The sequence below is a fragment of the Lissotriton helveticus genome, chromosome 10 (assembly GCF_964261635.1).
Source record: "Lissotriton helveticus chromosome 10, aLisHel1.1, whole genome shotgun sequence".
In the NCBI taxonomy this organism is placed as follows: domain Eukaryota; kingdom Metazoa; phylum Chordata; class Amphibia; order Caudata; family Salamandridae; genus Lissotriton; species Lissotriton helveticus.
The window spans coordinates 1,132,463,650-1,132,491,004 of NC_136071.1; the positions used below are offsets into that span (position 1 = coordinate 1,132,463,650).

A 27,355-nucleotide genomic window follows, 5' to 3' on the forward strand; every position below is an offset into this window, starting at 1 on the left:
AAGGCCTGAGGCCTAGATCTTAGTAGCCTATCTACATCATTATGCTAAAAGAACCAAAGATTGGTCCCAGCCAATCAGCTGCCAGCACCCTCTAGAACCTTCCCAGCAGAACCAGTTCTTCTCAGATTTTCACCGCACATTGTGTGGAAGGGAGTCTCCGAGTGCTACTCAGTTTTTCTTCAGAATGTCTGACAAGAAGGCCTTGTACAATCCCTCCATAACCTGCGACAAGAAGAGGGCCCATGTTGATGATCAACATAGGGACTGCATCTACTGCCTCTACCCTAAACATGAGGCAAAAGATTGTAAAATCTGCCGCACCTTCCCTTCTAAAACTCTCAGGGATAGAGAGGCAAGAGTCCTGTTGTGGCTTAAATCTTCTTTGGCTGAAGATGATGATAGAGCCTCAACTTCCAGCAAGAGAGCTAGATCACAGGATAGTTATTCAAGTGAGGGGCGAAAACATCTTCAATCCTCCCACTCTACTTCTGGCCCTTCTCAGAGGTCTCCCTCAACTTCCTCTGGTCCTTCACAGACTTTTGCTCTCAAGGACACTAAGAAACAATCTTCTAAAACAGCGAGAAAAAGCCTCTCAGAATCTCTGGCTTTCCCTCTATTGTTGACGATTTCTGTCACTTCTTCTGCTCCTTCGTCGACGGAGACTATCTATACTACGTCTAGCACATCTCCTATAATGTCGACGAGGATTTCTACTATGTCTAAGAAGACTGTCGTCGAAGAATCGTCGACGAAGGCCTCATCGACGAAGTCGTCATCGAAACATACGTCGAAGGTACCGTCGACGAAGCCTCCACCGTCGACGAGAGAGATATCGTCAACGAAGACGCAGGTATCTTCTATGCCGTCGACGACTTTCCTGTCGCCGGCACAGCCGTCGACGAAGATCACAACTCCGTCGACGACCGTCCCGTCGAACCCGTCGACTATGAACCCTTCGACGTCCAGCCCGTCGACGACAATGCCGACGACGCTAACAAACAGCCGTCGACGACCATACCATCTACAGTGGTTTTACCTGCTCCAACTAAGGCATTGGTTGTGGTTCCAACTTTTTCAACGCCACTTCCATCTAGGAGCTTTCAGCTCAAGACATTTCAAAGGCATGAGTATTCTAATATCTCACCTCTTACTCCGTCGCATCTTCTGGAAATTTCCCAAGCTGCCCAGCAAGAACCCGGAAACACCTATTAAACACTACCGGACAAAAAGGGACGTCATCTTGATCTGATTGAAAAGAAAAACGTTTTCCACTATGGTAGCTGCTTCCATCAGGGCAGCAAACTCATTAGCGATCATAGGGCGTTTTGATCGCCAAATGTGGTCAGATATGGCTGGGCTGATTGTGCTTCCTGCCTTTTCTCTTCCGGAATTAGTTCAAAGATCTTACTAGAGGGTGAGCATGCAGCATCAGAAACAATAGATTGCACACTGGACATTGTTAATACGAATTTCAGACAGCTGGGGCGGCAGTACTCCGATGCCAGGGTTGGCTTAAAGCCACCACTTTCAGACCAGAAGTCCAGGCAAAAATATTGGACATGGCTTACGATGGCGAGTCATTTTTTGGGAAACACATCAATGAAGCCCTCCAGGCAATAAAGACCGATACGGACACTGCAAGATCCTTGGGCTCCTTGCAGTACAGACCAGGACATTCAGAGGCGCTAAGGGGCGTGGTTATTCCTCTAGAGGAGGATATCAAACAGCAAAACAGACAATACCAGCCCCAATGTAGACAATTACCAATCATCATACTGCCAATCCAATACGGCTGGTTTCTCTCGCCAGGGAGGTCGAAAACTATCCCAAAATCAAGGGCATGACTCCAACAGAAAACAGTGATCTCTGCAGGGCGCCAATCACACCTCTTCTCCAGGGCACGAAAATTTCAACATTTGTTAACAAGTGGTGAGAAATTACCTCCGATCTATGGGTTCTAAACCTGGTGAAACACGGATATACCCTAGAATTTATCACCAAGCCACCTACCACTCCACCCAGGGGACCCCCTCCCCCTCACTTAAAGAAGCTTTAACTATGCTCCTCAAGAATGCTATAGAGAAGGTCCCAGCTCATCAGAAACGGACAGGTTTCTATCCACGTTTTTTTCCTGATCAAGAAGAAGTCCGGGGAATTGCGACCAATCCTAGACCTTTGCAACCTGAACAGATTCCTCAAGAAACAAGGATTTCGCATGGTCACCCTCTCAGAGATTCTAGGTTGCCTAAACGAGGGAGATTTTATGGCTTCTCTGGACATGGAAGACGCTTACTTCCACATCCCAATTCATCCCAAACATCGCAAATATCTCCGCTTCACTGCGGCTGGCGCCCATTATCAGTTCAAAGTTCTCCTGTTTGGTCTAAGATCAGCTCCAAGGATCTTCACAAAGGCCCTAGCTCCTGTAGCAGCTACATTAAGATCCCGGGGAATCCAAGTCTTCCCGTATTTGGACGATTGGTTAATCAAGGGTCCTTCGGAGCAAGCAGTCAAGACTGCCACTATGACATCACTCCGCCTCTTCGACTCTCTGGGGCTAACTGTGAACAGAAGCAAATCCCTGTTACATCCGATGCAAGTCCTTTCGTTTCTTGGAGTTCTTCTGGACACTGGCCAATGCAAGGCATCTTCTCACGAACGACAGCTTCGTCTTCAGAAGCCAGCAATTCTGATCTCAAGAAGAAAGTCAGTTTCTGTTCGCATGCTTGCTTCACTCCAGGGGATGTGCTCTTCGGCCATAAATGGATGATCCAATAAACGGAGTGTGGAAATCGCACTCTAATGTATTTATTCGAAAAACGACTTATCTTTCTTTTCTGTGGTGCTATCGAGGTGAACCCGCCTGAGCTGCGGATGTGAATGACTAATGGATGCGCTATTTCCCTTGGGAGTAACGTCTCCTCAATGCACTCTAGTTGAATTTCAATAACCATTCAATAAAGGTCCTTCTCTTCGTTCTGTTGTGTTGTTGCTTTTATTTCATATCGTTTATACATTCTTCATATTATTATCGTCATAATATGTGTTCATCATATGATATTCATCCTTTATGCCCAATGCATTTCAGGCCTCTGCCCTTCATCAGGGGACTTAGTCTCTGTGTCATATATTGGATGTTCGTTGAGTATTGTGCCGATGAAAGAATCTAAAAATACCCCAGAGGTGAATCTGAAAACTCCTCTTCTCGTTCTACGGCTCACAAACCTCTACCGTTGCTGCTATTCGGAGCCTTTTAAGGGGAGGTTGAATAGTGTGGAAGCAAGGAAGTCTAACTGACAAACTCTTGCCACTGATGGCCAGGATCCCATTGCCAAAGACCTGTCTCCAGGAAAGCCTGGTACACATTTTTATTGAATCTTGACTTTGTCCATGCGAGAGAATGACCACAACATTTGCTATTCAGGGAAGCGAAGGAAACAGTCTTTACCACGCATCACTTTTACCGCGCAGGACAGCACAGAGAAGAGGCTTTAATGTTTACCATTCTGTACATAACCACTGAGATACCTTTTCTTTCTTTTTCTATACATTATTTTAACAAAAAAAACTTATTTTCATCTATCTGTCAAAATGAGACAAGCCAGACAGTTTGCAGAGGGCTATTGTGATTTGGATTGTGTCCTGGTCATGGGACGGGATTGTCCTCAAAGTATGAGTGAGCATGGTGAAACTGCCAGTGCAACGAGTGAGAGTCTTCAAAATGGTCATAACAATCTCAAATGATGTGGCTCTTCACATGCTTCTCCATGTGGTGGTGATATAGGATATATTTGGTCATCCTCGTATTCCTGGATACAAATAGCCCTTCCTCCTCGGACCCTTCCATATCCAAAATATCTTGCCGTTGGTTCTTTCATTTAGTACGAGTGAATGGAGTCATAATTTTTGATGACACCCAAGACTCTGAGAAGTATGTTATTTAGTAGAGGAAGAGTAATCAGTTGTAGAAGGAATCTGCAATGGAAAATGTCGATTGCGATCGACAGGTGTCTCCTCAGAGATGTTGTTGCGTGTTTAGCTGAGATGTCGCCCGTGATTTATTCATAGTGTGTCGACGAGGTTTTTGAGTCGTTGGTCTTTTCTGTTCTGAACGACACCAGCATTGTCAACTAAGACATCAACTGTGTCGTTGACTGAGGTCTTGATGTAAACCTCTGTGTAGAGGTAACCATAGCCTGCTTTTTGCTAGTCAACTGTGTTGACGCGTGAATCTTCATCGATGATGAATCTTTACATGAAGGCAAGAGGAAAGTATATAGTGAAAAAGATATCTTCTGAAGCTTTGGCTAAGGACCTTTATTCTGAACGTGTAATTTCTTTGGAGAGGAAGGATCTAGTTGAAGCTTTGGTTTTTCAGGATGTGACCTACCTCAGGAGATTTGCTGTTTTGCTTAACATTTTTGACTACATGTTTTGAGGTAGATGGATCCTCTTCACCTGAACCCGTTTCAGAGATGGGTTTTTCATTTGATTGAGATATTTTTTGGGCCTTTTTTTTGTTAAATCTGGAGCTTGATGCTAGGCAGTTATTTTTGATGCCCAAGAAGTCTTGCCTCTATTAAGGTCTTCAATGAAAACTTTACCCACAGCTTTCAGGTCTTTAGGCTTGCGAGAGGGATGAAATAAAAAAATATAGCCTTATGAGTCTCATCAGAATGTAACTTCTTTTTACCAAGAGTCACAAGGACAAAAAGCCTCTTTTTAGCAGTATTTGAAAGGATACCTTATCTAAGGTTGAGCAGAGATCAAGGGGACTCACTTCACAGGACATGCCGTTGAAACCTGAAGAATGGTGGCCTTTCAGTGTGTGGGTCTTCAGTTTGATTACCTCCGAGTAGCTGAAGTTTGGTTCTTTTATTATGAGGAGGCTAGGCTACACAAGAGGCATGGTTGCAGCCCCTAGACTAGGTTTAATATGGAAGCTTGGAAGCTGAATGGGTCGCAACTTCTACCTTCCTCTACTTTGACAAAAATTAGGTTTAATATTGGACTGCTTTTGTAATGTTACCATTGGACTACCAGCTCAACGGCAGGGGTGACTGAAGCATGTGAATGTATAAAAGATACAATATTGGAGCACCAAACTTCCACAATTAGTCTGCAATTAGAATATTAGGGACCTGTTAGTATTCAACACACATGTTTTACTCTGTTGTAGAAACCCAACTCAAAATGTATTAGATGTTAAATGTATATTTGCTACTAAAATATATAGACTACTTTAAAGACATTCTGAAAATTCACTGTTTTTGTATTGCTTTGCAAGATGACCCTAGAAAAATAAATATCCACCCCTTTAAGCAACCATTCTGTGCATTTCCAAAAGAACACCAATATGTGCTGGAAGAGTGAAGGTAGAAGATTAGCATTGAAAATTCAATGGAAGGTTGATTTGGAGGAAAACATGTGGCAAACTCCAGAAACAAGAGAAAACAAAAATCTAGGTTTCCTTATTTGATTAAATTGTGTGAACTTGAGAAAATTACTTTGTGCCTCTGTGTTCCATTATTATTAGCCTAAAAAAAAACCTGTACCTTGAAGCACTTTACTTTGAAATCACTATATGACAAAATGTATACATTCACACCGACAACACTTGTAGTTTCGTTTCCCTCCATTAGAAATGCAACTAGTACTACAAAACATAGGAAAAAACATGACTACGTGGGCTACTTGGGTCAGGCATGGGACAGTTTGAGAGCTTTAAATTTCCGAATCTCCAGGACTATGAGAGAAGTGTTATAGTTCACAGTGACAGTCATTTCTTCCAAATGCTCAAATCTACGAGCAAGCTATTACAGTATAAAAAGCCTCCAGCAGCTGCTAGATTAGGATGAGATGACCATCGCTAGATTTCCCTGTATAGGTTTGCTATGAGATGCATGGTGGCCTCTGCCAGGGAAGATAATAATGAACCCTTACACATTAGGGAAGCACGTCTTCTTTGTTTTACATAAAAAACTCCAGCTTGGAGATTGTGTAAAACAAAAAGGTTTTACAAATACCACCTGCACCAGCAGTTGCTCTGAAAGCTTGGGGATCCCTACCAGGCAGTCAGTAATCTCTAAATAAGGTGGGGCTGTCCTCCATCGTGTGAGCAGAGAGAATAGCCTCTTCTGACATGTTCTGTGGCCTACTCGTATTTAAATGGGGCGTGGTGCCTACTCGTATACAAGTGAGGCATTCACTGGTAGCAGGACAACCATGCAATTAATGGTTTCAACACACACTTGCACATTCATATCGGTCCACACCATGAAGGAACAATAGCTCACATGCTTAAGAAACAAAGGCAGTTGATCCCTAATTTACTATTGCTTTTGTGGTCCCTCTACAGACCACTCCAGCTGTCTGTCAAATACTGCACTTTATACAATACTACACAGTTCGCATAAGTTTATGATTAGATGGCTTCTCATCAATCACGGTACCATGATTTTTACAGGTGGGTTTCTCCCTTTTGTTTGTATGTCCCTCCCCTAGAGCCTTACTTGATTATCCTTGCTTTTTGTCGGCTAGATTGTAGCTTTCCTCTGCTGTTTTTTTGTTTTCTTTCATTGCTTGTTCAGCACTCAATGGGAATGAATGTCTTGGCTTTCAGTACATGCTTGCACTCTTGTTTGATCCCATCCAACTCACTGCATCCCTGTCCTCCTGATGTTCCTTAGTGAAATGCAAGGTGCTAAAGGCACCCTTGGTGATGCCGTCTGTGTTCTTAGTCTGGTCTCTCCTCCCACCCTCCTTCCAAATGCTCTTCTACAGCATACAAGGTGAACCAATGGCAGCCCTGGTGATGCCCTGGATATTGTCTGCTCATCTTCAGGTGGTGACTGACCATGTTAAAAGTATAGGAAACACTGCAATGACTCCTGCATTGCGCCACAGTGCAACAAGGTGCCATGGGGTGCTTTTTCTATGCTTAAAATGATGATCAGGCATTTTCTGCTTAACACTGCCAAAGTGAGACTGGTTGACTTTGCCAAAGATTGTTCAATATAGATGGTGTCCGTGTTTGACAGTTTCTGCAGGGGTTTATTTTTTACTACTAACAATTAGGTTGAATAATGCAGCTTTTCCCCTTGTACTCCTCTTTGTCTATAGAAAGAGCCTCAAACCATGAACAGGCATAAGAAAGGAGAAGGTCAAAGTAGGCAGCGAGGCACTAATCTTAACAGTCTGCACCACACCGCTTGACACAGGTTCAGCCAGAAATCAGGGATAATCAAGAATGTGCTTAGTGCAGAGATCCACCTGAATGTGAGTGAAGTAGTTGTTAAGCCAGTCTAGGTCAAGGGAGATGATCGCCATCTCCTGTCACAGGCCCAACAACTGTAAGCCCTTGCCTTGAGCACACTTGGTGGCCAAACCATTCAATTGAAACAAATTAGCAACAACAAAACCAGACTGTTCATAACACTACTACCAATCATCAGACCATCCAGCACAAGGGAAGTTGCCATATTCCAATCAGTACAACAAAATCAGTAAGCCCTAGGCTCAAGACTGCTGCAGCTCTCCAGTGTCCTGATAGGACAGGAGACAGCAACAGCACTCAAGAAGTACCATGTGCCGAGAAGAGTACTGCAGGCAGCATGCACACAGCTACCTTTCACAGCAGCTCAGAGGGTGAAACCAATACTGCTAGGTCCTAGGGAACTCCAGTAATAGAGCGGTTTCAGATTTAAAATCCAAGCATAGTGTTTTGTCGAGCAGGGCCTTCTGAACGCTAGAGGACTTCAGCTGCGTGAAGCACATCTGCAATTGCCCTTTCAGTGGTAGAAAGCATGTCTATTACTGTTTGTGCACAATTTTCTTTTCCTTCATTGCAGTTAAATTTCCAAACCGTGCAATTTGTCATGCTTGTACATGTTACAGGGAACTTGCAGACTTCAATATTAGGTCACCGGCAATGTGCTGGGTCAGTTCTACTATATCGAGGCTCTCATTGCTATCGCTCCTCCCAGCCGAAGAATCTATGTCAGCTATGCTCATAATAAAGACTAGGGGAAAATGTCAGCAACCGCCTTCACCTTGACTGCAGAGGCTTCACTAATGAGAATGTGCTTATTAGTTGGAAGTGGCTTTTCCTGCATTAACGGATAGTTTTGAGGTAGAAAGCCACGAATACAAACAGAAGAAAGCAGTACAGAGTAGTGACGCACGTGTGTGAACATGGAGGAGAATCAGTAAGCAAGATGGCTCATACGAACACATAAATCATAATCTGGATCAAATTTGCAGAGTTAAAAAGAGCATATGGTGTATTCAGTTTGCACAGAGATCATATTTGCATAAATACAAATACAAAAATAGTTCCTTACCTGCAGCTGCCATGTGCTCGCTTGTACGGATCGGCTGGAAACCCACAAAGGGTATTTGCATGGATAATATTAAACCCACTATGTAGAAGGTGCTGTAAGCTGTGAAAGGACACAAGGAAAATATATGAAATGAAAAAAAATGAGGTTTTAGTTTTGAACTACATAGAAATAGTTATTTACAGGACTAAAGTAGACAATTCACTGTAAGGCAGACAGACTGTCCCTCTAACGTCCCCAGAATACACCACACCTTAATGCCGGAGAAGTAATTTTTTATGCAGCAAAATATTTCCACAGAGCCAAAAGATTCTTTGTATTCTAAGTGAGCAGACTTTCAGGGTTACGGTGCGCGGTAGTGTATTGTGCATGTGTGCCCAAGCAGTGCTATGACAAGGACAAAAGGGTGCACCGCTCGCTTTTAGCCACAAAAGCACATCCACATATCCGCAAGTATAACAAAACTACTGCTCAATTTGCAATGGGTGAAGAATGTGTAACATGCATAGAAACTTCATCTGTATTCTAAGATTCTTCTGCATACAAACTGCAGCAAAAACATTTTGCCAAGGGTTTGGGGGAAATGTGATAGGTAAAACAAACGTTGAAGGCAAGGAATGTAAAAAAAATATATATAAGTAAATTTGGCACTGCTAAACTGGAGCTCAGAGGGTAACATAAGCAACAATATTTAGCTCAGGGTAAGAGTGAATTCTGGGATATAATGGGCAATCTCTATCCTAGCAAGACTATCAGGCAGACTACACAGATATCCCAAAAAACAAGTAACACTAAAAAGGGCAGGCAGTAACCAACATGTGTAGATCTTGGTTCAGTATTCAGTGCTTAATTGTAGCCAGTAATTGCTGGGGGGGGGGGGGGGGGGGGGGGGCATGGGGGTTACCAGCACTTATTTATGGTGCCCGGCACTTTTTCCTGGCTGGATATTTCACAAGAGCAAGGGATAGAAAAACAAAATGAACAGAAAGATAGAGGAAGAGAAAAATGGAAAACCCTTTGCCAGTGAGAAAAGCAGTATTGAGATAATGGGGCAGTGAGTGGCTGGTATTGGACTACAGAGCATCAGATGGTTTTACAGCTATGCCGCCTAGTTGGTATTGCTGCACGGACCTTTACTTGTATCGGCCGCTGCCTTGTGAGCTGAGCCTCAGCACTGGCACTCAATCTTTTACCAATTAAACACTAGGAATAAAGCTTCGTTGTCACAGCTGGAAATAACTCCACCTTTCACAGTCACTCTAAGCAGTCATCCCAAGTAGTGTGGGCTCTGGTCCTGCTGTTCTGGTGATTGAGTTCAGAACTCTGAAGTCCCTTTATTCAAGTCAGAAAAATGTAGAAGCCAGACTGTTTGCAGGAGCATTCACCTTGTATTCTGGTACTGGTTACATTTCTTGACATGGATTTTTCAAATGAGCATGGTTGAACTCTATCAAAGAACTTGAAGTATGGTAGCTGACCATATCAGATGTATGGCCTGGTGACAGTGAATAACGCAGGCAGAGATAGATAATGATAGCATTCTAAGCCTTCCTGGTTACAGCAGAGCATACAGCACATAACGAGAAGGTCAATTAACAGAGATTAGTACCAGTAGCATTAGGCAATATGGCTAGTCCCATCAGTCACCCAATCTCTTCCCATTCAGGTAGATAAACAAGCTAACTATCCCATTCTGCCTCATACAACTGCTTCACGCTTGCTTAAGAAATTAAAGGTAATGTGTCAATCCTTGCCTTCAATACAAGATGCTTCTAAAAATAAAACAAGCTTTTAAATACGAAGAGAATTAAATTGTTCGCCCTTTAATAGCGGTTTCCTTACTTGAGATGTAAAATATTTGGTTAGCAACTCAAGCTTGTAGGTCGAGCACAAGGTCCCAAATCTGCAATCACAGGGAACAAGGCCAATTCCTACCCTGCTCCGCCTCTGAAGGTCAGGCAAACCAACTGAGTGACCACTGTGGGGAAAAGCGCCCCCTGACCTTTTTGCCCAACCATAAGTCCACATCCACAGCACAACTTTGTCAATTGCTATCATTTAACCAATACACCTCAAAGTAGTCCTAGCAAAGGGTCTTGTATGGTGGGGCCTAAATGAACCCTTGCACAACTAAACAACCAGTAGGCAGGAGGAAAGAATACACAAATTAAGTTGTGCAGTAAATAGAAACATCTTTATCCGTGATTACTAGTGCATCCTGAAGTTATCTCACTACCCCAGCACTACTGCATTGTTAAGTTCACATTTTCCGCACTGATTTTTATATCCTCACGCTATGCTTCTCCCCGGGAGATAAGCTGCACACCTGACCCTACAAAAGAAAAGTGGTATATAGCTCTACAGGTAGAGCATTATGTGAATAGCTCACAAATGTTTCACTTCATAACTCACTGGCTGCCCCTTAACTCTCAAATGTGACTCAAATACATCAATAACTAGACTTCCAGTGGGCCATCCACAAGGCATTGTCGATGGTGGCCTACTTCAGTCACTCCATACCAGCACTTTTGCTGAGGTCATCTCATTTGGCTTTTCACCTCTAAGCAACATCTAAAATAGTCTCAGTTCCCACTCTTACATTGTTCCTCCAGTCACTCATTTCGCACTTCCTCACCATTATCCGTTATTGAATAGCAGTGCAATCACCCATGCTCAACTCTTCTGACCCCGCTCTCAATATCTATCCTATTACTCTACACTCTGAAATGTGCTTTTTCTGTCAAAACCATGGCATTCTTTTCAGTCCATGAATGAAAATGGAAGCCTTTCCAACCAAGACTGCAGCTGATGAAAGCTTTCAATTACTCAACAAAATAGGTGTGCACATATTATGTAAAGCAGTCAAAACACTCAGCAATTCACAAGTATAGAACAGACTGAACTACTTCAGCAGTCTTGTAGCAGGCCTTTCCGACTAGGTCTTCACCTCATTGGATACAATTCTTAACATCGTCAAGCAAACTTTATACCTACCAAGACATACCCCAGGAAGCACTTCAACATACCATCACAAACCCGATTGGCTCACTTCCAAGAACAAAGTCTTATACAATTATCTGCCATTTATATGCAAAGTCCCTAATTACTTCTCATGTCATAATATCCTGAGTCACACCAACTGGGAACCTAAAATGTACTCTATATAGTTATTAAAATTATTACATTTACATAACAATCTACTACATTATACAGACAACACCAGCGATGATGCTCCCTTTTAATCAAGTAGAGATATACCAACTCTATAACTAGGCTGACTAAAACGTTTGACAACAATCTCTAAGAATAAAAGTTGTAATGTATATTGCTTATTATTTCTTCCGAAGTCAAAGACTGAAGCCAAAAAGTTGGACATCTGTTGTCAAGGAACTTCTCTTGAGGTACTTCCTCAGAATGTCAATAAGTCCTTGACATATCAACATGACATGCTGTGTGGTTTAATGATCTGGCACACCTCCGTAAACAAAGGTGAAAGGGAAAGCAGTTAAGCGGTCTCAGGCTAAGTTTCAAATATGTTATGTTATTCAGAATTTGTCAAGCGCACGGGCACCCAGAGGTTTCATGGCGCTAATGTTGAGGAAAGATGACAATCAGTGACCTAATATGAATTCTTTCAACTCAATAAAAGTGATATAAAAAATTCTACCAGTTTTAAATCTATATTTTTAAGCAAACTCAGTTAATTAAGGAACCCTCTGAAATCATAAGCTATCATGTATTCTGCAGTTGAATTTTCAAGACTACCTCAGAGCCAGAATCCTTTGCATCAGAATGCGAACATCAAAACAATTTCCAAATTTTCTTTTGTGATTTAATGGTCCACTCTTATCAGTGGTCATGGTACTCCTAAGGAAATCTGATGGAATCCTTCCTTGCAAAATTTATTAATAGCCAAATAATAGCTGCCTTTTATTCTCCGTCATATGATTACTAATCACAGCAATGCTCTTGAGTAGCCCCAAAGAGTGTTCTACTGCCAAATCAGCACAAAGGGCGAGACAGTAACAAACGGCCTTCTTCTAGAGCACTGCAGTTTTGGCTTATGGAACTGGTGTGCACGGTCTCTATTGCACACACCGTACCACACTGAAGTACCTGACCAATTTAGCAGATATAAAAGAAATGAAGCTCAGGAGAGATGCACGTAGGATACAAAAGTAATACAGCCTTGTCATCCCCATAGCTTCTTTCAGTAATAATGCATGAATTGATGAGGTCTAAACAAAAGTACACTTGAGGAAGCACTATGCCAACTAGATACATAAAATACATGCATTTATGCAGGGCCAGTAGAGTAATGCCTCCACATCAAGTCACTGATTATCATACTTTTATTCTGATTTCCATTTCTTTCAAGCACAAGGTGGCCATTTAAAGGAGCCGCTCATGCTCCCATCTAAGGCTCATACCGTTTGTTTCTTCCTTCCAATTCTTCCCAGAACTGATCTCATCCCAAGGAAGATGGCTTTCCAATCTAGCACTTTAAGCAGTAAAAAATAATAATATATATATTTTTTTTAAATGAGGTGTGATAGCAACAGTATGGAAAATCAATAACTAAAGCCTTCAAGTTACACCAATTAACATGTATCTCAGTGTTGGGTAGAGACAGAGTCAAGAAATGGAGATAACCTAGTTTTCACTTACCTATGTAGACCCTCCTGCTGTATCGTTGCATCAGCAACAACACAAATACGTGAAGAGGAATTAGGTTGATAATGAACACATAACCACCCCATGCAGAGACCTAAGGGGGCAAGCAAAGAGTTAGGTCAAACATTAGAACTTAACGCTTACAGACTGTTACTCCAACATTTCAGAGAACTTGGTGGATCAGAAACTCTCACATGTATTTCAAATTCTGTTTTGATATAATCATGTTAAGTATCAAATCGGAATTCACCAATTTTTGAACAATCATGTTTCTTGCTGCAAGGATAGGTACAATCTAGATTAACTGTTCAACTTTTGGGAGACTACATTATAAGTACACTTAAAGTCCACTAAAGGTCGACTTAGAAGTAAAAAAATATATATAAAAAAATAAACACTGGTCTATTAATACAAGGTCACCTTATACTGTTATGTTATAGTTCATAATATTCCAAGTTTGGACGACTCATCCAACGCCCAGGTCTGTAATACGAATAAAGCAGATTTGTAAGTCAATGTTACCAGTCTACTATCCTTCAAAAGTGAACACAAACAGCTGTGGCACAGAACAGGTTCATGGAGATTATACTAGCAATTTTCTGTGTGCTCTCCACAGGATTCATTCCAAACCGTCTAATCGATGGAGTGGGCCTCCACAAAGCACAAGTGCTGCTTCCGGTGGGAAATGGCTTCTAGCACCCTGCATCTTAAGGAAACACAGAAACCGTTTTCTGCACTGCAGGCGGAATGGAAGACAGCAAAGCCAACTGCTTCAAGCGGTTATGGGATCCTCTAAGCGCTGCCTTGTACAGTGAGCGTATCTATAGAACTGTAAAACTATTGGGTCCAATTCAGCACCAAAAGCTCTTAAAACACGTCAACTGTTCTTCACGAAGAGGAATCCTCCGAGCACACGTTTAAGACGTCATCATATTTTCATGCCGGTTCCAATTGAAATGTTGACAATTCTGAATGAGAGCCTGGTGTTATTCTCATTACCTGAATAAGCACAATACAAAGCGACAACACTGAACGCATCTGACTTTGCTACTTGATATGAAGCGAGACACCGCAGTATAACAAGCATTTACAATACAATGCCAGTAGCTCAAACTCCTGTAAATGCAAGACCTATTGCAAGTGACAATGTCTTATTTATGTTTTGGTTTTTAAAACATAAATAAAAGGCATGGTCATTTACAATGCCAATATCGTAAACGTGAGTAAAATGCGAGACCAATTGCATTGCAAATGCTTGTTTTCTCTTTTTGCTGCACGTTTCTCCTGGCTGTGAATCTACACTCGCTGGGTGGCGCTGTGCAGAAACAAAAGCGTGTTAAAGCACGACGCTCACCACTGCTTCCTAAATCTACATTGAAAGCGGCGTCGTTTATAAATAAAGGCCCGCGCTTGTTATCCAAGCAGCGCTGTTCAGAAAGACTTGAAACGGCATTAGGCGTGCTGCACTTGACAGAGCAATTAAAATCCAAATCGTGCAGTGCCGCGTCCATGAAGCGGTCGCTGTGCTGGTGCAAGAGCAGAGGCAAAGCAAAAAATAGTGCTTACAAGACTAAATAACACGCACAGTGTAACAACCGAAGCAAAGGGCCAGTTGCCATGGGAGGTTACAAATAAAGACAAGGCAGTACATTTATAAAGGACAATGACACAAGCGAATGAGTGTGGACGGGGCTTCTATTCCATACTCTACTACATCAAGTCTTGCTGCGCATGTGCACCGACTCGACCTAAAACAGGATTAGCATCTGTAAAGACTAGGAAACAAAGTGCAGCTCAATCCCAAATGAGGGCCTGATTATCAATTTTGAAGTGTACTGACATTAACAGATGTTCAGGGTGCTACTGTTAATCAAGCACAGTATATCCCCGGTGTCAGGGAAGGGGCCCGAAAAAAAGTAAGCACCTTAACAAAATTCACTTTTTACCTTTTAACTGAACTGAAGAAATAGGTTAAAAGCTGTAAGCATCACACAAATACTACTTTAACCCCAAACCATCATCATACCATGCTGTTTAGGTCAGGTGGTTTACTTGTTTGAACACAGACACATTCTTACCATATGTTTTCATGCCAGATGATTCGGAAACATGGACTTTTAAACTTCATTAGAACATTGGAATGTTGGGAGCTCCATTGAAAACAATGGAGTGCTCCGGGCTTATAATGGCTGGTATAAGCCTGGAGCTCCAACATTCCAATGTTTCTTTGTTCACAGCTCTGGCTGTAAACAAAGGCTTCAGGGACCCTGAGGAGATTCCAATCCCCTCACGCTCCCAAAAGGCTTTGTTTTTTTGTTAGAACATTCTGTCCTCTAGGGACAATGTTCTAATAGCCTTATAGCCCTTCGTAGATGGGCTATACCGCTATTAAAATCTCTCTCCCTTGTTAAAGGCCCTCGCCTTCGGCTCGGGGCCTTTAACGCTGGAGAGGGCCTTTAGTAGCCGTATAGCCCTCTACGGCGGGCTATAAGGCTATAATATGTTAGAAGTTAAAAGCAATTAGTAACCCTCTCCCACTGCAGGAGGTGCAACAGTGCACAGAGACGCTTTCCATTTCAAGATCGCCACCTCCACTTCATTCACGAGTCGCCCGGGGTTCCTCCAGCCTTTGAAACAAGATCAGTCTTCATGTCAAACAGAGATAACTGCCCAATTTCTGAGCAATTACATTTCGGTATCAGTATACAGCAAGGGTCCATGTTGTCCATTCATGCATTCGGTCTTCTACAGTGACTTAGGTTAGGGAAGACTAACTATGTTAATGGTAAAACGTCATGGCAGATCAACCTTCCTAGCAAGGTTGTGTACTGTTGTAGCAGCTATAGACCACCACTGTGTACCAGTGATGGGGACCGGTTGCATCAACAGTCATCTAGGGTAAAGTGGTTTCTCCTGTCAGGAGTTCATGATGGGTGACCTAGCAGCTATGGACTGCCACCATGTGCCGGTGATGCTGACTGGTAGCATCTACTACTGAGCAAACAAAATGATGATCGACAGTGCCAAAACGTTTCAGACACTCGTTGAACCAGTCATCGCTCTTTAGCACACTTCGGCACCCCAGTTCCGACCCAGCCACATGCAAATCAGTCTTGACCATGTTCTTCATTGGAACAGTCCAGGTCTTCCCTGGACTGGAAACAAGCATTCTGTTACCGGTTTCCGGGTAACACCCCTCATCAGCCAGGCCAGCTTGAATCCAGTGGCAAAGTGAGCAAGGGACCCACGTCTGGGCATACCCTGCCAACTTAGGGTGAACAAAGCAAACAAAAGGAGATGGACGGAGCGTCAAAACTTTTCAGACACTCACCCCTACTGTCGGCTAGGGCTTAGTGGTTTCTGCTGTCAGTAGTTCAGTGGTAGATTACCTGTAGCAGCTATTGACCGCCACCATGTGCCAGGGATGGTGACTGGTTGCATCTCCTACTGCCTGCTAGTGTTCAGTGGTTTCTGTTGTCAGCAGTTCAGTGGTCGGTAACCTGCAGCAGCTATTGCCGACCACCATGTGCCTGACTCTACGGCACTTTTAGAAAACCTCACAAACCTTAGCCTCATTCTGCATGTTACCCAACAAACCCACACTGCCAGACACCTATTGGACCCAATTTTCTCCTCAGCCAACAACATCAATCGACAAGCCAGCAACTATCACCTGAACAGACCACACCCTTATTTTTTTTAGTGTACCCATCTCGCACCGTCACAGACTTACCACCACAGAATCACCCACTGGAGCTGGAAAAGCATCTCCGAAGAGGTGTGAGTTTCCACCTTGCTGAAAGCCATAAAAAACGTTAACAACTGGATCACCGTATGCACCAACACCTTGGCTCTCCCTTATGCTCAATCTAAAGGCAAGAACCCGACCACAGGCCAGCTGCTACACAGAGAAACTCAGGCTGGTGAGACGCAACTGCAAGTAACTGGAGCATAACTGGGGTCAAGTCAAGAAACTGCAGATAAAGACATCTTCAAATCAGCCCTAAGATGCTACCACCAGCAGATACGGGACACCAAGCACACAGCTCTTGCAGATAGCATGGACGCCAGCACTGGCAGCAGCAGCAAATAAATCTTCACCATCATAGATTTCACAACACCTCCTACTGCCTACAGTAACATCACCCCCTCACAAGACTTTGGTAACAAACTCTCGGTATGTTTCTGTAACAATATCACCTCCGTATACACAGCGCCTTCAATCCTCAACTGGACCCAGTCACCATTGACACTCACCTTCTCATGACAGCCGATGAACGACCCAGACCTCGTGGTCTGTCGTCACTACTGTCAAAAATTATTGCTACCATGAAGGCTATCCATTCAGGGCTTCATCTGTCCATTGCCCCTACTACGCCTTTACCAAAGAACTCTTACAAATTAGTGAAGCCCTAACATCCATTCTCAATGTCTACATCGATCCAGGAACATTCCTGGGTACCTGGAAACATGCCACTGCCATGCTCCCGCTCAATTAACAGTCTGCTGACTCAGCCACGGTTTCCATCAATACACCGATCTCCCACCTATCATACATGGCAAAGGTCTAAAAGAAACTAATCAATCAACGCCTCACTGACCAGTTCAACAACCACCACCTACAGGATGCCACAGTCTGGATTCAAGCCCAACCACAGTACAGAAACCGCACTCACTGCTGCCACAGACATTAACATGATCCTTGACTGACTAGACACGGGAGCCCTCCTGGACATCTCTGCTTCATTTGACACAGTCTCACACCCCATCCTCATCAGGCGCTTGCACGATATTGGTATCCAAGGACCAGCTCTCAGCTGCATCTGCTACTTAACAGATAGAACACAAGCCATCATCCTGGCACCCTACTCCTTGGAGGCACTCAAATTCATTTGCACAGTCCTTCAAGGTCCATCGCACAGCCCCACCCTCCTCAATACATACATGAGCCCTCTGGCCTATGTCAACAGCACACACACCAACATCCTCTCCTATGCAGAGGATACACAACTCACTTTCCCTCTTCAACAAAATCCCCAAAAGAAGAAATAAGTTAACCGTCTGCATGACCAAAGTCGCTAACTGGATGAATGTCAACTGTCCCAAGCTCTACATGAGCAAGACCGAAGTAGTGACCTTCGGCAAGAACACCTCCGCATTGGACTCCAATTGGTGGCTAGTCGAACTCAGACCCACACCCAGAACGTACACAAGGAACCTCTGAATAATCAACAGCAAACCGGACATGACTGCATCCTGCTTCCACACCCCAAAGATACTGTGGAAGATCTTCAAATGGCTCCCAAGGAACCAAGAATAACTGTCACTCATGCCCTAGTCATCAGCAAGTTGGACTATGGGAACACCCTCTTACCAGAATCACCAAGCAACTGGTGAGAAGGTTCTAGACCATCCAGAACTCTGCAGCCAGACTCATCCTCAACCTTCTACACAAAACTCACAATGCACCACACCTGAGGGAACTATACTGGCATACAATAAAGAAACACTCAATTCAAACTACTCCTACATGCATTCAAGGCACTCCACAACTCCGGCCCCACCTACCTGAACAGTCATCTCCTTCCGCCAACCATCTAGACTCCTACTCGCCAACATCCCATGCATGCATCAGGCCAGGAGTACAAGTGTTTGCTTATATCACTCCTAAAGCATGGAACAACCTCCCTCTCCACATCAGAGCAGCCTCTTCTCTACCATCTGGCTTTCCCCAACCTATTATAAGAGGGAGTGCGGGGGGAGGAGGGAGAGGGCCTAACGTGGTGACTGGTAGCATGTACTACTGTCTGTTAGTGTTCAGTGGTTTCAGCTGCCAGGAGTTTAGTAACGTGTGAGCCATAAACCATAGACCCTAGATATCCTGACAGACTTATGAAGGCACAAATGCAGAGGCACTTCATACACTCTCTTGAAGAAAGATTGCCAAGAATCTCTTTGGGGGCTACACTATGGCAGGGACACTAATTCAGTAGTTATTGTAATGGCAACAAGCTAATATGTTTAATCAGCTATTCAAGCAGCCTCTTTACAATGGGCACACTTGAGCGTCCATTCAGTAGCACTTCGCCAAAGGACCTCAAAAGCATTCCTTCCTTTAGTGCAGCCCTTGGCATTTCCAGGTAAACCTTTGTGCAAGTTCCACTACAACCCGTTAATAATTGCTTTCATTCCTCTTTCCAAACCTAACTTCGCCCTACTGGTATTGATAGGAGGAAATGAAAGCGGAAGGCAGCAAGAACGTCCAAGAGGTTGGGATTGAAAGGGCTGCTGTGTTTTTTTAAAACCTACTGTTTGTAATATACAGTGTGTTGGTCATAACCTTTCACCTGCTGCTTTGAGACTTTGTCAATCATATCTTGGATCAACCAAAAGGAAGATGCATCCTAAAATTGAATGACTATTTTACATTTGAATAGGACACTCAATCAATACACTTTTTGTCTACTCAATCATTAATCTCATAAACGAGTTCTTTACAGAAAGCAATTTTTTTTATTTTTCATTGCACTATACATTTTTTAATATTTTAGTCAGGACTGGAGTCTGAAGCCAACATGGCCACCTGTGCATTTCTTTCAAATTGGGGCAGCCATCTTCGGGTCAAAGACAAATAACCAAATATATACAGCTACAAAATATCCAAGTTAAGGTAAAAAGCATAAAATCATTACTGTCCTTAAACATGGCATCATGTTTTCAACCACGTATCTTCTGCGCATTTCCATTTTTTGTTGCACAAATGTCATGTGCTTTCCCTACTTCCCTAAGTACACCATACTATAATTCTGCACAAATGCAAGAGTTCCTAGATGTTCCTTATTTGATGTATCATCATTTCTTGAAAACCTATAGGTGTATGTGTATTTAACTTTATTAGTGCAGCCCTATTATGTCAGATCCCGCCATGTAAAGCGTGTGACTTTCACTGGCTAAAACCTATAAAATGTGCCCTTTTTGGTAGAAAAACCTGCACCTTAGTTTACTGATTTATACTTTGACTTTTCTCGACTTAAAACTGAGCAGATTCTGTACTTGTCCTGTCGTTGTAAAATACTTTGGTTCGGGCTATATAATAACTGTGTAAATCACTATGTAGAGCCTCTTGCATGTGCATGATTTGATGCATTATTCATGCTGATTTGAATTTGACTAACTCCTTTTTGCCATCTGTACTGATTCTTAAATTTGAATTTGAATAAACCTTTATGATTTTCACTTTGAATTCTGTCCTCAGAAGGTTTTGCAGCGCAGCCCTTTAGGATTTATTAAATAGAAGGGTTGACAATAAACACAGCGATGCCATAACACAGCACAATAAACAGCTGATGGTAAACACAGAATAATTCCGGTCCGAGAAAGGTGATGTGAGGTCAGTGAAAGCTAATGCGAGGATTGCAATGTGAATTGTCAACGTCAGGAACGAGAGGCCAGTCTTTGAAGAATTGTTCTAAGATTGGAGAAGGGAACAGGCTTCTAGTTTTCAATTTCCTTTCTTGAGAATTTCCATTTTATCTGGCTAGGACTGCGTGTGCCGTATATTCAAGCCGAGCAACGATTTTGCAGCCTAACAGTCACTATACTGGTGGTGTTGGCCTTGCAGACAACACAGAAGAGTCCGATCATCACTTGTCTGGAATACTTACAAGACAAATCGAGGCCACATGCAAAGCTTCTGAAGAGAGTTTATTCTTGTAAGTTTAGGCAACAGGAGCAACAAAAAAAAAGTAGAGCAAACACACTTAAGACACCTGTATGCAATGGTTGAGATAGGGTCAACCGGAGTCAGTGCACATATGGCAGACAGCCAGCTGTGGCACAATAGTGTCTTATTAGGTCTCAAGCCGTTAATGCTATGCAGGGAAAGGGTGGCAATACCTTGCACCGGGGCAGTTAGTCTTTGTAACGCAAGTGCACCACCTGCATCACTAGCAGATGGCCTCCATGAAACTTGCCTGAAATATCATGGCAACTGCCCTTACATTGGTGCTTCTGTGCTACTGAGGGTTAGCGGGGGAGGGAGGGCCAGTGAAAGAGTAAAGGAGTCCTCAGGTTATTGTCAATTCATCGAAAACAAGCATTTGCAATGCAATAGGTCTCGCATTTACTCGAGTTTGAGCTATTGGCATTGTAAATGACAATACCTTTAATGTATTTTTGGGTTTTTAAAACATAAATAAAAGGCATTGTCATTTACAATGCCAATAGATTTAACTCTCGCAAATGTGAGACCTATTGCATAACAAATGCTCCTTCCATTTCACATCACATACCTTTCCAATGGTGTGAGTGAGTGTGCACTTTGCACACCCTCGTGTCAACACTCGGAGTTCACTGCCTCAGGACCCGTGATGCTGGCGCTTATGCACTATCCCTCTCAATATTATACTCGAAAGAAGATATGCCCAAAATATACAACGGACAGAAGTCATATAAATGTGCACATTAGCTGTACAAAAATACAATTAGTAAATCAATATTTTAATAATCAAATATTGCCTTATTATCCAGGAGACATAAAATAAGCAGCAAAGTTAATTAAAATAATTTGAACCATTTGCAAGTACCTGTGAGCGTATTCCATTTCATTTGTATTTCCTTTGTTGATATTGCAGCCAAACCCACCATAAGTGTTCTCAACAGCCACACTCCAAGTGAAATCATTGTGAAATTTCGGGAAAAATATCGTGATATTACCTGCAATTGTGTGAAATGCAAATCCCTCCTTTTGCGCTATATTTTTGGTGCAAGGGTAGTTTTCTCACTAAAAAATGCAAAAAAGAAAAATGACAGCAAATAACCACTGCTCCTATTCTATTGTTTCTATGTTTGTGATAAATGTTTACCACGAATGGCCCAGCAGACTGCACACAGGCATTTGATCATAGACACGCCTTCCGCTGGAGTAATTTACAGGGCCTGCATTGCCTTCGCAGTAACAATTAAAATACATGTCACCTAAAATACACATCAGTGGGGTTTCAAGGGAAGGAACCCGCAGGCACGCGCAGGTTGTAATCTAGATCAGGGTCTCTCATCCAGCATCGAACTCCATAGATTCAGTGGCCCGAGTAATCATTTGAGATCCCAGCTGCCTGCGCACATACTGTAATCTTGGACACAGAGTTTCTGCTGCGGGCAAGCGTGCAGTAAAGCACACATGGTGACAGAAATCTATGACTGAAAGGTTTCAGACAAGTCATAAGCTCCATGTGACATACATTAACCCCTACAACTGCCCCTTGTGTCAGTGTAGGACATGTCCTCGCGGGGTTGGAGCTTTCTGACAGTGCTGCCTGTGTGTCTCCTGAATGAAGGAAGACAGGAAAAAAAAAAATTCTGCGCTGCCAAAGACATGTAAACTTACACTGCTGTGCACGTGCAATGCTGTGTGATCAGTGCATTAAAAGTCGTGCGATATCCAGTTCTCCCCAGTTTTTTCCATGCACAGTGAAGCCAATGCACTAATTTCTAGCCAATCACATCCCAGGGTGCATTATGTTCGCTCTCCACAGAGCTACTTCTGCAGTGCAGTGCATGACTGGCAGAAATGGAGCAAGGGGAGGAAGGAGGGTAAACTCTCACACAGCACGGGCAGCAAGCATTGCCCCCTCGCATTTCACCACACACTGGCACCACTAACCATTTACTCACACTTTCCTGCTGACTGTCGAGAAGTATTTACAAATCAGTGCTTCTCCACTCGGCGGGAAAGGCGTGCGGCTTCCTTGCCTCTCCATGTCAAGAGGCAAAGGGAAATGGGCACCGTCCTTAACATCAGCAGCTGATGTGGCATCTTTACAAAAACGTGACACCCCGAGTCAAAGGAAACCATGACGATTTATCGTGGTCGGAAAAAATTCCCGATGTGCAGGGTTGCTATCGGAGAAAAGGGCGGGAGACTGAATGGGGAGGGAGAGAGGCTGTGTAAAGAATAGTAAAAGGAACAAGTAAGAACACGTGTGCCAACGCGGGACCAGCACCTGGCTCCTTCCCCCTCCTCCCAGCAAAACCAGCTCCGAAAGCGAAACCTTCCTTGGGGCGGGACTTCCGTCTTCGGAAGCCCGCGCACGCGCCCACGGGAAAGCAGTGCTGGTGACGCGGGGCTCATGCCCGAGGGAGAGCCCCGTGGAGGCTGCAAGACCTTAGAATCACGGTAAGGGGGGGGCGCTTGCATGTATGGTGTGGGGGGGGGGGGGCGCTTGCTTGTACGGTGTGGGGGGGGCGCTTGCATGTATGCGGCACCTGGGGGGGCACTTTTATGTATACGGCGGTGGGGGGGGGGGGGAACTTCTATGTATGCGGCGGGGGAGGGGGGGGCTTATATGTATGCGGCGGCGGCCAGGGGGAGGGGGGGGCCCTTCTATGTATGCGACGGCGGCGGCAGGGAGGTGGGTGGGGGGCCCTTCTATGAATGCGGCGGCGGCAGGTGGGGGGGGGGACTTCTATGTATGCGGCGTCGGCGGGGGGGGGGTGTGGGGGGGCTTTGTATGTGTGTAGGTGCGCTCCTGTGTGTGTGTGCCTTCTTGCCTGCATGTGTGTGTTCAGTGTGCCTTTCTTTGCATGGGAATATGAGGGACGGCGACGTGCGCGCTCACGAGGTAGAATCTCCGGCAGGAGACGCTCGTGACAGTCTGCTGTCTACATTCCCCTGAAAGTGATTACATTAGTTGTCTCGCTAGACGCAAAAGCTTTGCTTTTGCACGCAAAAGCTTTGCTTTTGCGTACGTCTAGCGAGACCTAAAAAGGGTCAATATGCCAGAACCGCAATGACGAGACCTCATTACAGATGTGCGCGTACGAGATGTAAAACTAATGCAAGAGGGAAGGCCAGTAACATCGAGGCATCCTTGGAGTGTGACCGTGGAAATCGACAAATGGGGTACACTACAACAGAACTGCAATCAAGACTCTAAAATGGAGGGAAGCCACTCTAGAATGTTACATGAACAAACTTGTTTTCAGTGCCAACGTTCTCATTGACAAATCTGAACAAATTAAATCTGATGTAATACCAAGACAGCCTCTTGCCTTCAGAACACTGATGAAAAATTGTCGTAAGAGATCACAAACCTTAAAGTTAATGGCCATTAAAAGAAAACAACGAGGCAGGAAAAAAATGGTACAAACAAAAAATATCAATGGAGCGCAGAAATAGTTGGATTAGGATGAGGGTAGATGTTAGTGATGGAGTTAGATTAAGGTTGAATTACGGGCCAGGGAAAGCATGAATTACAGTGAGGACCAGGAATAGCCTAATAGACCGCATTATGTTAATGGAAATAATTAAAGTGGAGGATAGGTTTTAGAGCGGAGGAAAGGACAGAGCTAGAAACAGCCAGCATTTAGGTTAGAGCAAGTGCCAAAGTGTAAAGCAAAGTGGGCGTTAAGACTTAGAATATGGTTAATAATTCATGGGAGGAGAAAGAAATGAACTAGAAGGAATATGCTACTTACCAGTATGCATCTGTTCTTGGCATGTAGGGCTGCTGACATTTATATCTGTGCATAGATCGCCGCCTAGTGTTGGGTCCGGATGATTGCACATTGTTGTCTTGGAAGAGTCTTCGAAGTATCACGAGATAGGTGGCTCCTCCCCTGGACTACAGTGCGCATGGTCATCCTCTCCATCCTCAGATTGTTTTTTGCCATTGTGGCAGAGATGGAGTATTATACAGTAAGTGATGACCATTCCTGAGAATAATTCTGAGTGCTACAGCTGCGACAGGCACCGGGGAGGAGGGTGGGAGATATAAATGTCAGCAGCCCTACATGCCAAGAACAGATGCATACTGGTAAGTAGCATATTCCGTTCGAGGCATGTGGGCTGCTGAATTTATATCTGTGCATAGAATAAATAGTAGTATCCTCCTTAGCGGCGGTTGCAAGTGCCAGCTGCAGCAGTCTGAAAAAGAGTTCCGAGAACAGCCTGACTGACAGCAGCTTGCTGATTGGAGTGTACATCCACGCAGTAGTGTTTGGTGAATGAGTGTATGGTGGTCCATGAGGCTGCTCTACATATATCCTCTAGAGGAATGTTACCTAGGAAAGCCATGGATGCCCCTAACTTGCGTGTGGAATGCGCTCTTGGGGGAACTGTTAATGTGCGTTTGGCCTTTTGATAACAGATCTGTATGCACTTAACAATCCATCTGGCTATACCTGATTTTGAAATTGGGTTGCCTTTGTGCTGTGGAGAGAAGGCAACAAACAGTTGCTTAGTTTTCCTGAAATCTTTAGTCCTGTCAATGTAATACAGGAGAGCCCTCTTAACAGCCAGTGTGTGTAGTGCTCTGTCTGCTACTGAATCAGGATTTGGGAAGAATACTGGCAGTTCAATAGTTTGGTTAATGTGGAACTGTGACACCACCTTAGGCATAAATGTAGGGTTGGTACGCAGCACTACCCTATTAGCATGAATCTGAATGAAAGGCTCCTGAATAGTGAGGGCTTGCAGCTCACTAACCCTTCTTAGCGATGTGATCGCTACTAGAAAAGCCACTTTCCATGTCAGAAATTGTACCTCACAAGAGTGAAGAGGTTCAAATGGTGGGCCCATGAGTCTGGTGAGAACTAGGTTTAGATTCCAGACAGGCGAATGCGGGTGTCTTGGAGGAATCACCCTTTTGAGTCCCTCCATAAAAGCTTTAATGGCAGGCACTTTGAAAAGAGAAAGGTGCTGTCTGTTTTGAAGATAAGCTGCCATTGCAGCGAAATGTATCCTGATGGAACTATATGCCAGATTGCATCTGTACAGGTGCAATAAATAACATATGACGTTTTGCGTTGATGCATCTAGCGGATTTATGTCATTATTGGAACAATAGATGACAAAACGCTTCCATTTTGCCGCATAGCACGCCCTGGTTGTAGGCCGCCTAGCCTCCTTGATGATGTCCATACAGTCAGGGGGCAGGTTTAGGTAGCCAAACTCTATGACCTCAGGAGCCATATTGCAAGGCTCAAGTGTTGCAGATCTGGGTGCTGAATGTCTCCATGGCTCTGAGTGAGGAGACTGGGTGTGAGTCTCAGTCGCTGGTGGGGCACCACTGAAAGTTCCAGGAAAGTGCTTTACCATGCTTGCCTTGCCCACGTTGGAGCAACTAGGATGAGGGTCATGGAGTGCTGCCGCAGTTTGCGCGCTACCAGCGGTATGAGCGGTGCTGGAGGAAAAGCGTAGGCAAATCTGTTGGACCAGTTCATCCATATCGCATTGCCCTGAGACTGCGGGTGTGGGAACCTGGCGGCGAAGGTGTGGCATTTTGCGTTTTCTTGTGTGGCGAACAGGTCTATCTCTGGATGACCCCACTGCTGGAAATACGGTTGTTGGAAAGCAACTACGGGTGGGCTCTAATCAGCAAGGCTGAGCCAAATTATCAAAAAACAAAAATAGAACGCCAGTGCTGATATGCATCAATTAAACAAATAATGTACCAACCAGAACCTGAACAGAAAATTCAAGGACGGGAATTGCTATTTAATAGCTTTTTATTTCAATTTTTTTAAGAAAGATAGATTTCTGTTTTTTAAATGGTCAAAAACAACGTATTCAAAAAGGAGGGACACATACAAGTGGGGAAACTTACGATTTTTCTTCACACATTCGCTATTACACCCATATCACAGGCATTCAACAAACTTTCACACCATTCAGGGAAAAGACTATAGGAACATACATTATACTCTTAAAAACCATACATTTATAATTTCTACTTCTCAAAAAAACCATAAAGCCACACACTGCGAACACAGTATTATAATAATCAAAAAAACGACTTTTTTCAAGTGTACATTCGTTTCAAAATAATTTTTTTGACTTTCAACAATTCTTCGTAATGTACAGACGGGCTGGAAGAATTAATTAGACGACCAAGCCGTTTTCGCAGGTATATTGTGGCACAAATACGGTTGTAGCACTGAGGGATATATCTCCCACTCGTGCATTTGGTGGCTGTGTCTGCTGAGCAGGTCCGCCATTTGGTTGTCCTTGCCTGGGAGGTGTTCCGCCATGAGGAACACGTTCCTTTGAATGGCCCACTTCCACATGCACTGTGCTAGGTGTGACAATTGTGGAGAGTGTGTCCCTCCCTGCTTCTGGATGTAATACATTGCAGTCATGTTGTCCGTCCGGATCAGCACGACTTTGTTGCACAAATGCAATTTGGACGCCTTCATTGGCATGAAGATTGCCATCAGTTCCAGTAGGTTGATGTGCATCTTTTGCTGTTGCGTTGTCCATAGTCCCTGCACTGTGTAATTGAGGACATGCGCTCCCCAGCCCTGGAGAGATGCGCCCGCCATCAGCACTATCTGTGGCACAGGCT

The 27,355-nt window shown here is 43.9% G+C and overlaps 1 protein-coding gene across 1 annotated transcript in view; it reads right to left on the reverse strand.

Moving 5' to 3' along the window:
• Positions 1–27,355, reverse strand: part of STT3B (STT3 oligosaccharyltransferase complex catalytic subunit B) — a 347,362-nt gene that overhangs the window by 153,757 nt on the left and 166,250 nt on the right. Inside the window, exons 5-6 of the mRNA XM_078663938.1 lie at positions 13,008–13,107; positions 8,343–8,441 (exon numbers count right to left, since the gene is read on the reverse strand). Coding sequence (XP_078520064.1) covers positions 8,343–8,441; positions 13,008–13,107 — 199 coding nt within the window. The remainder of the gene's footprint in view (positions 1–8,342; positions 8,442–13,007; positions 13,108–27,355) is intronic.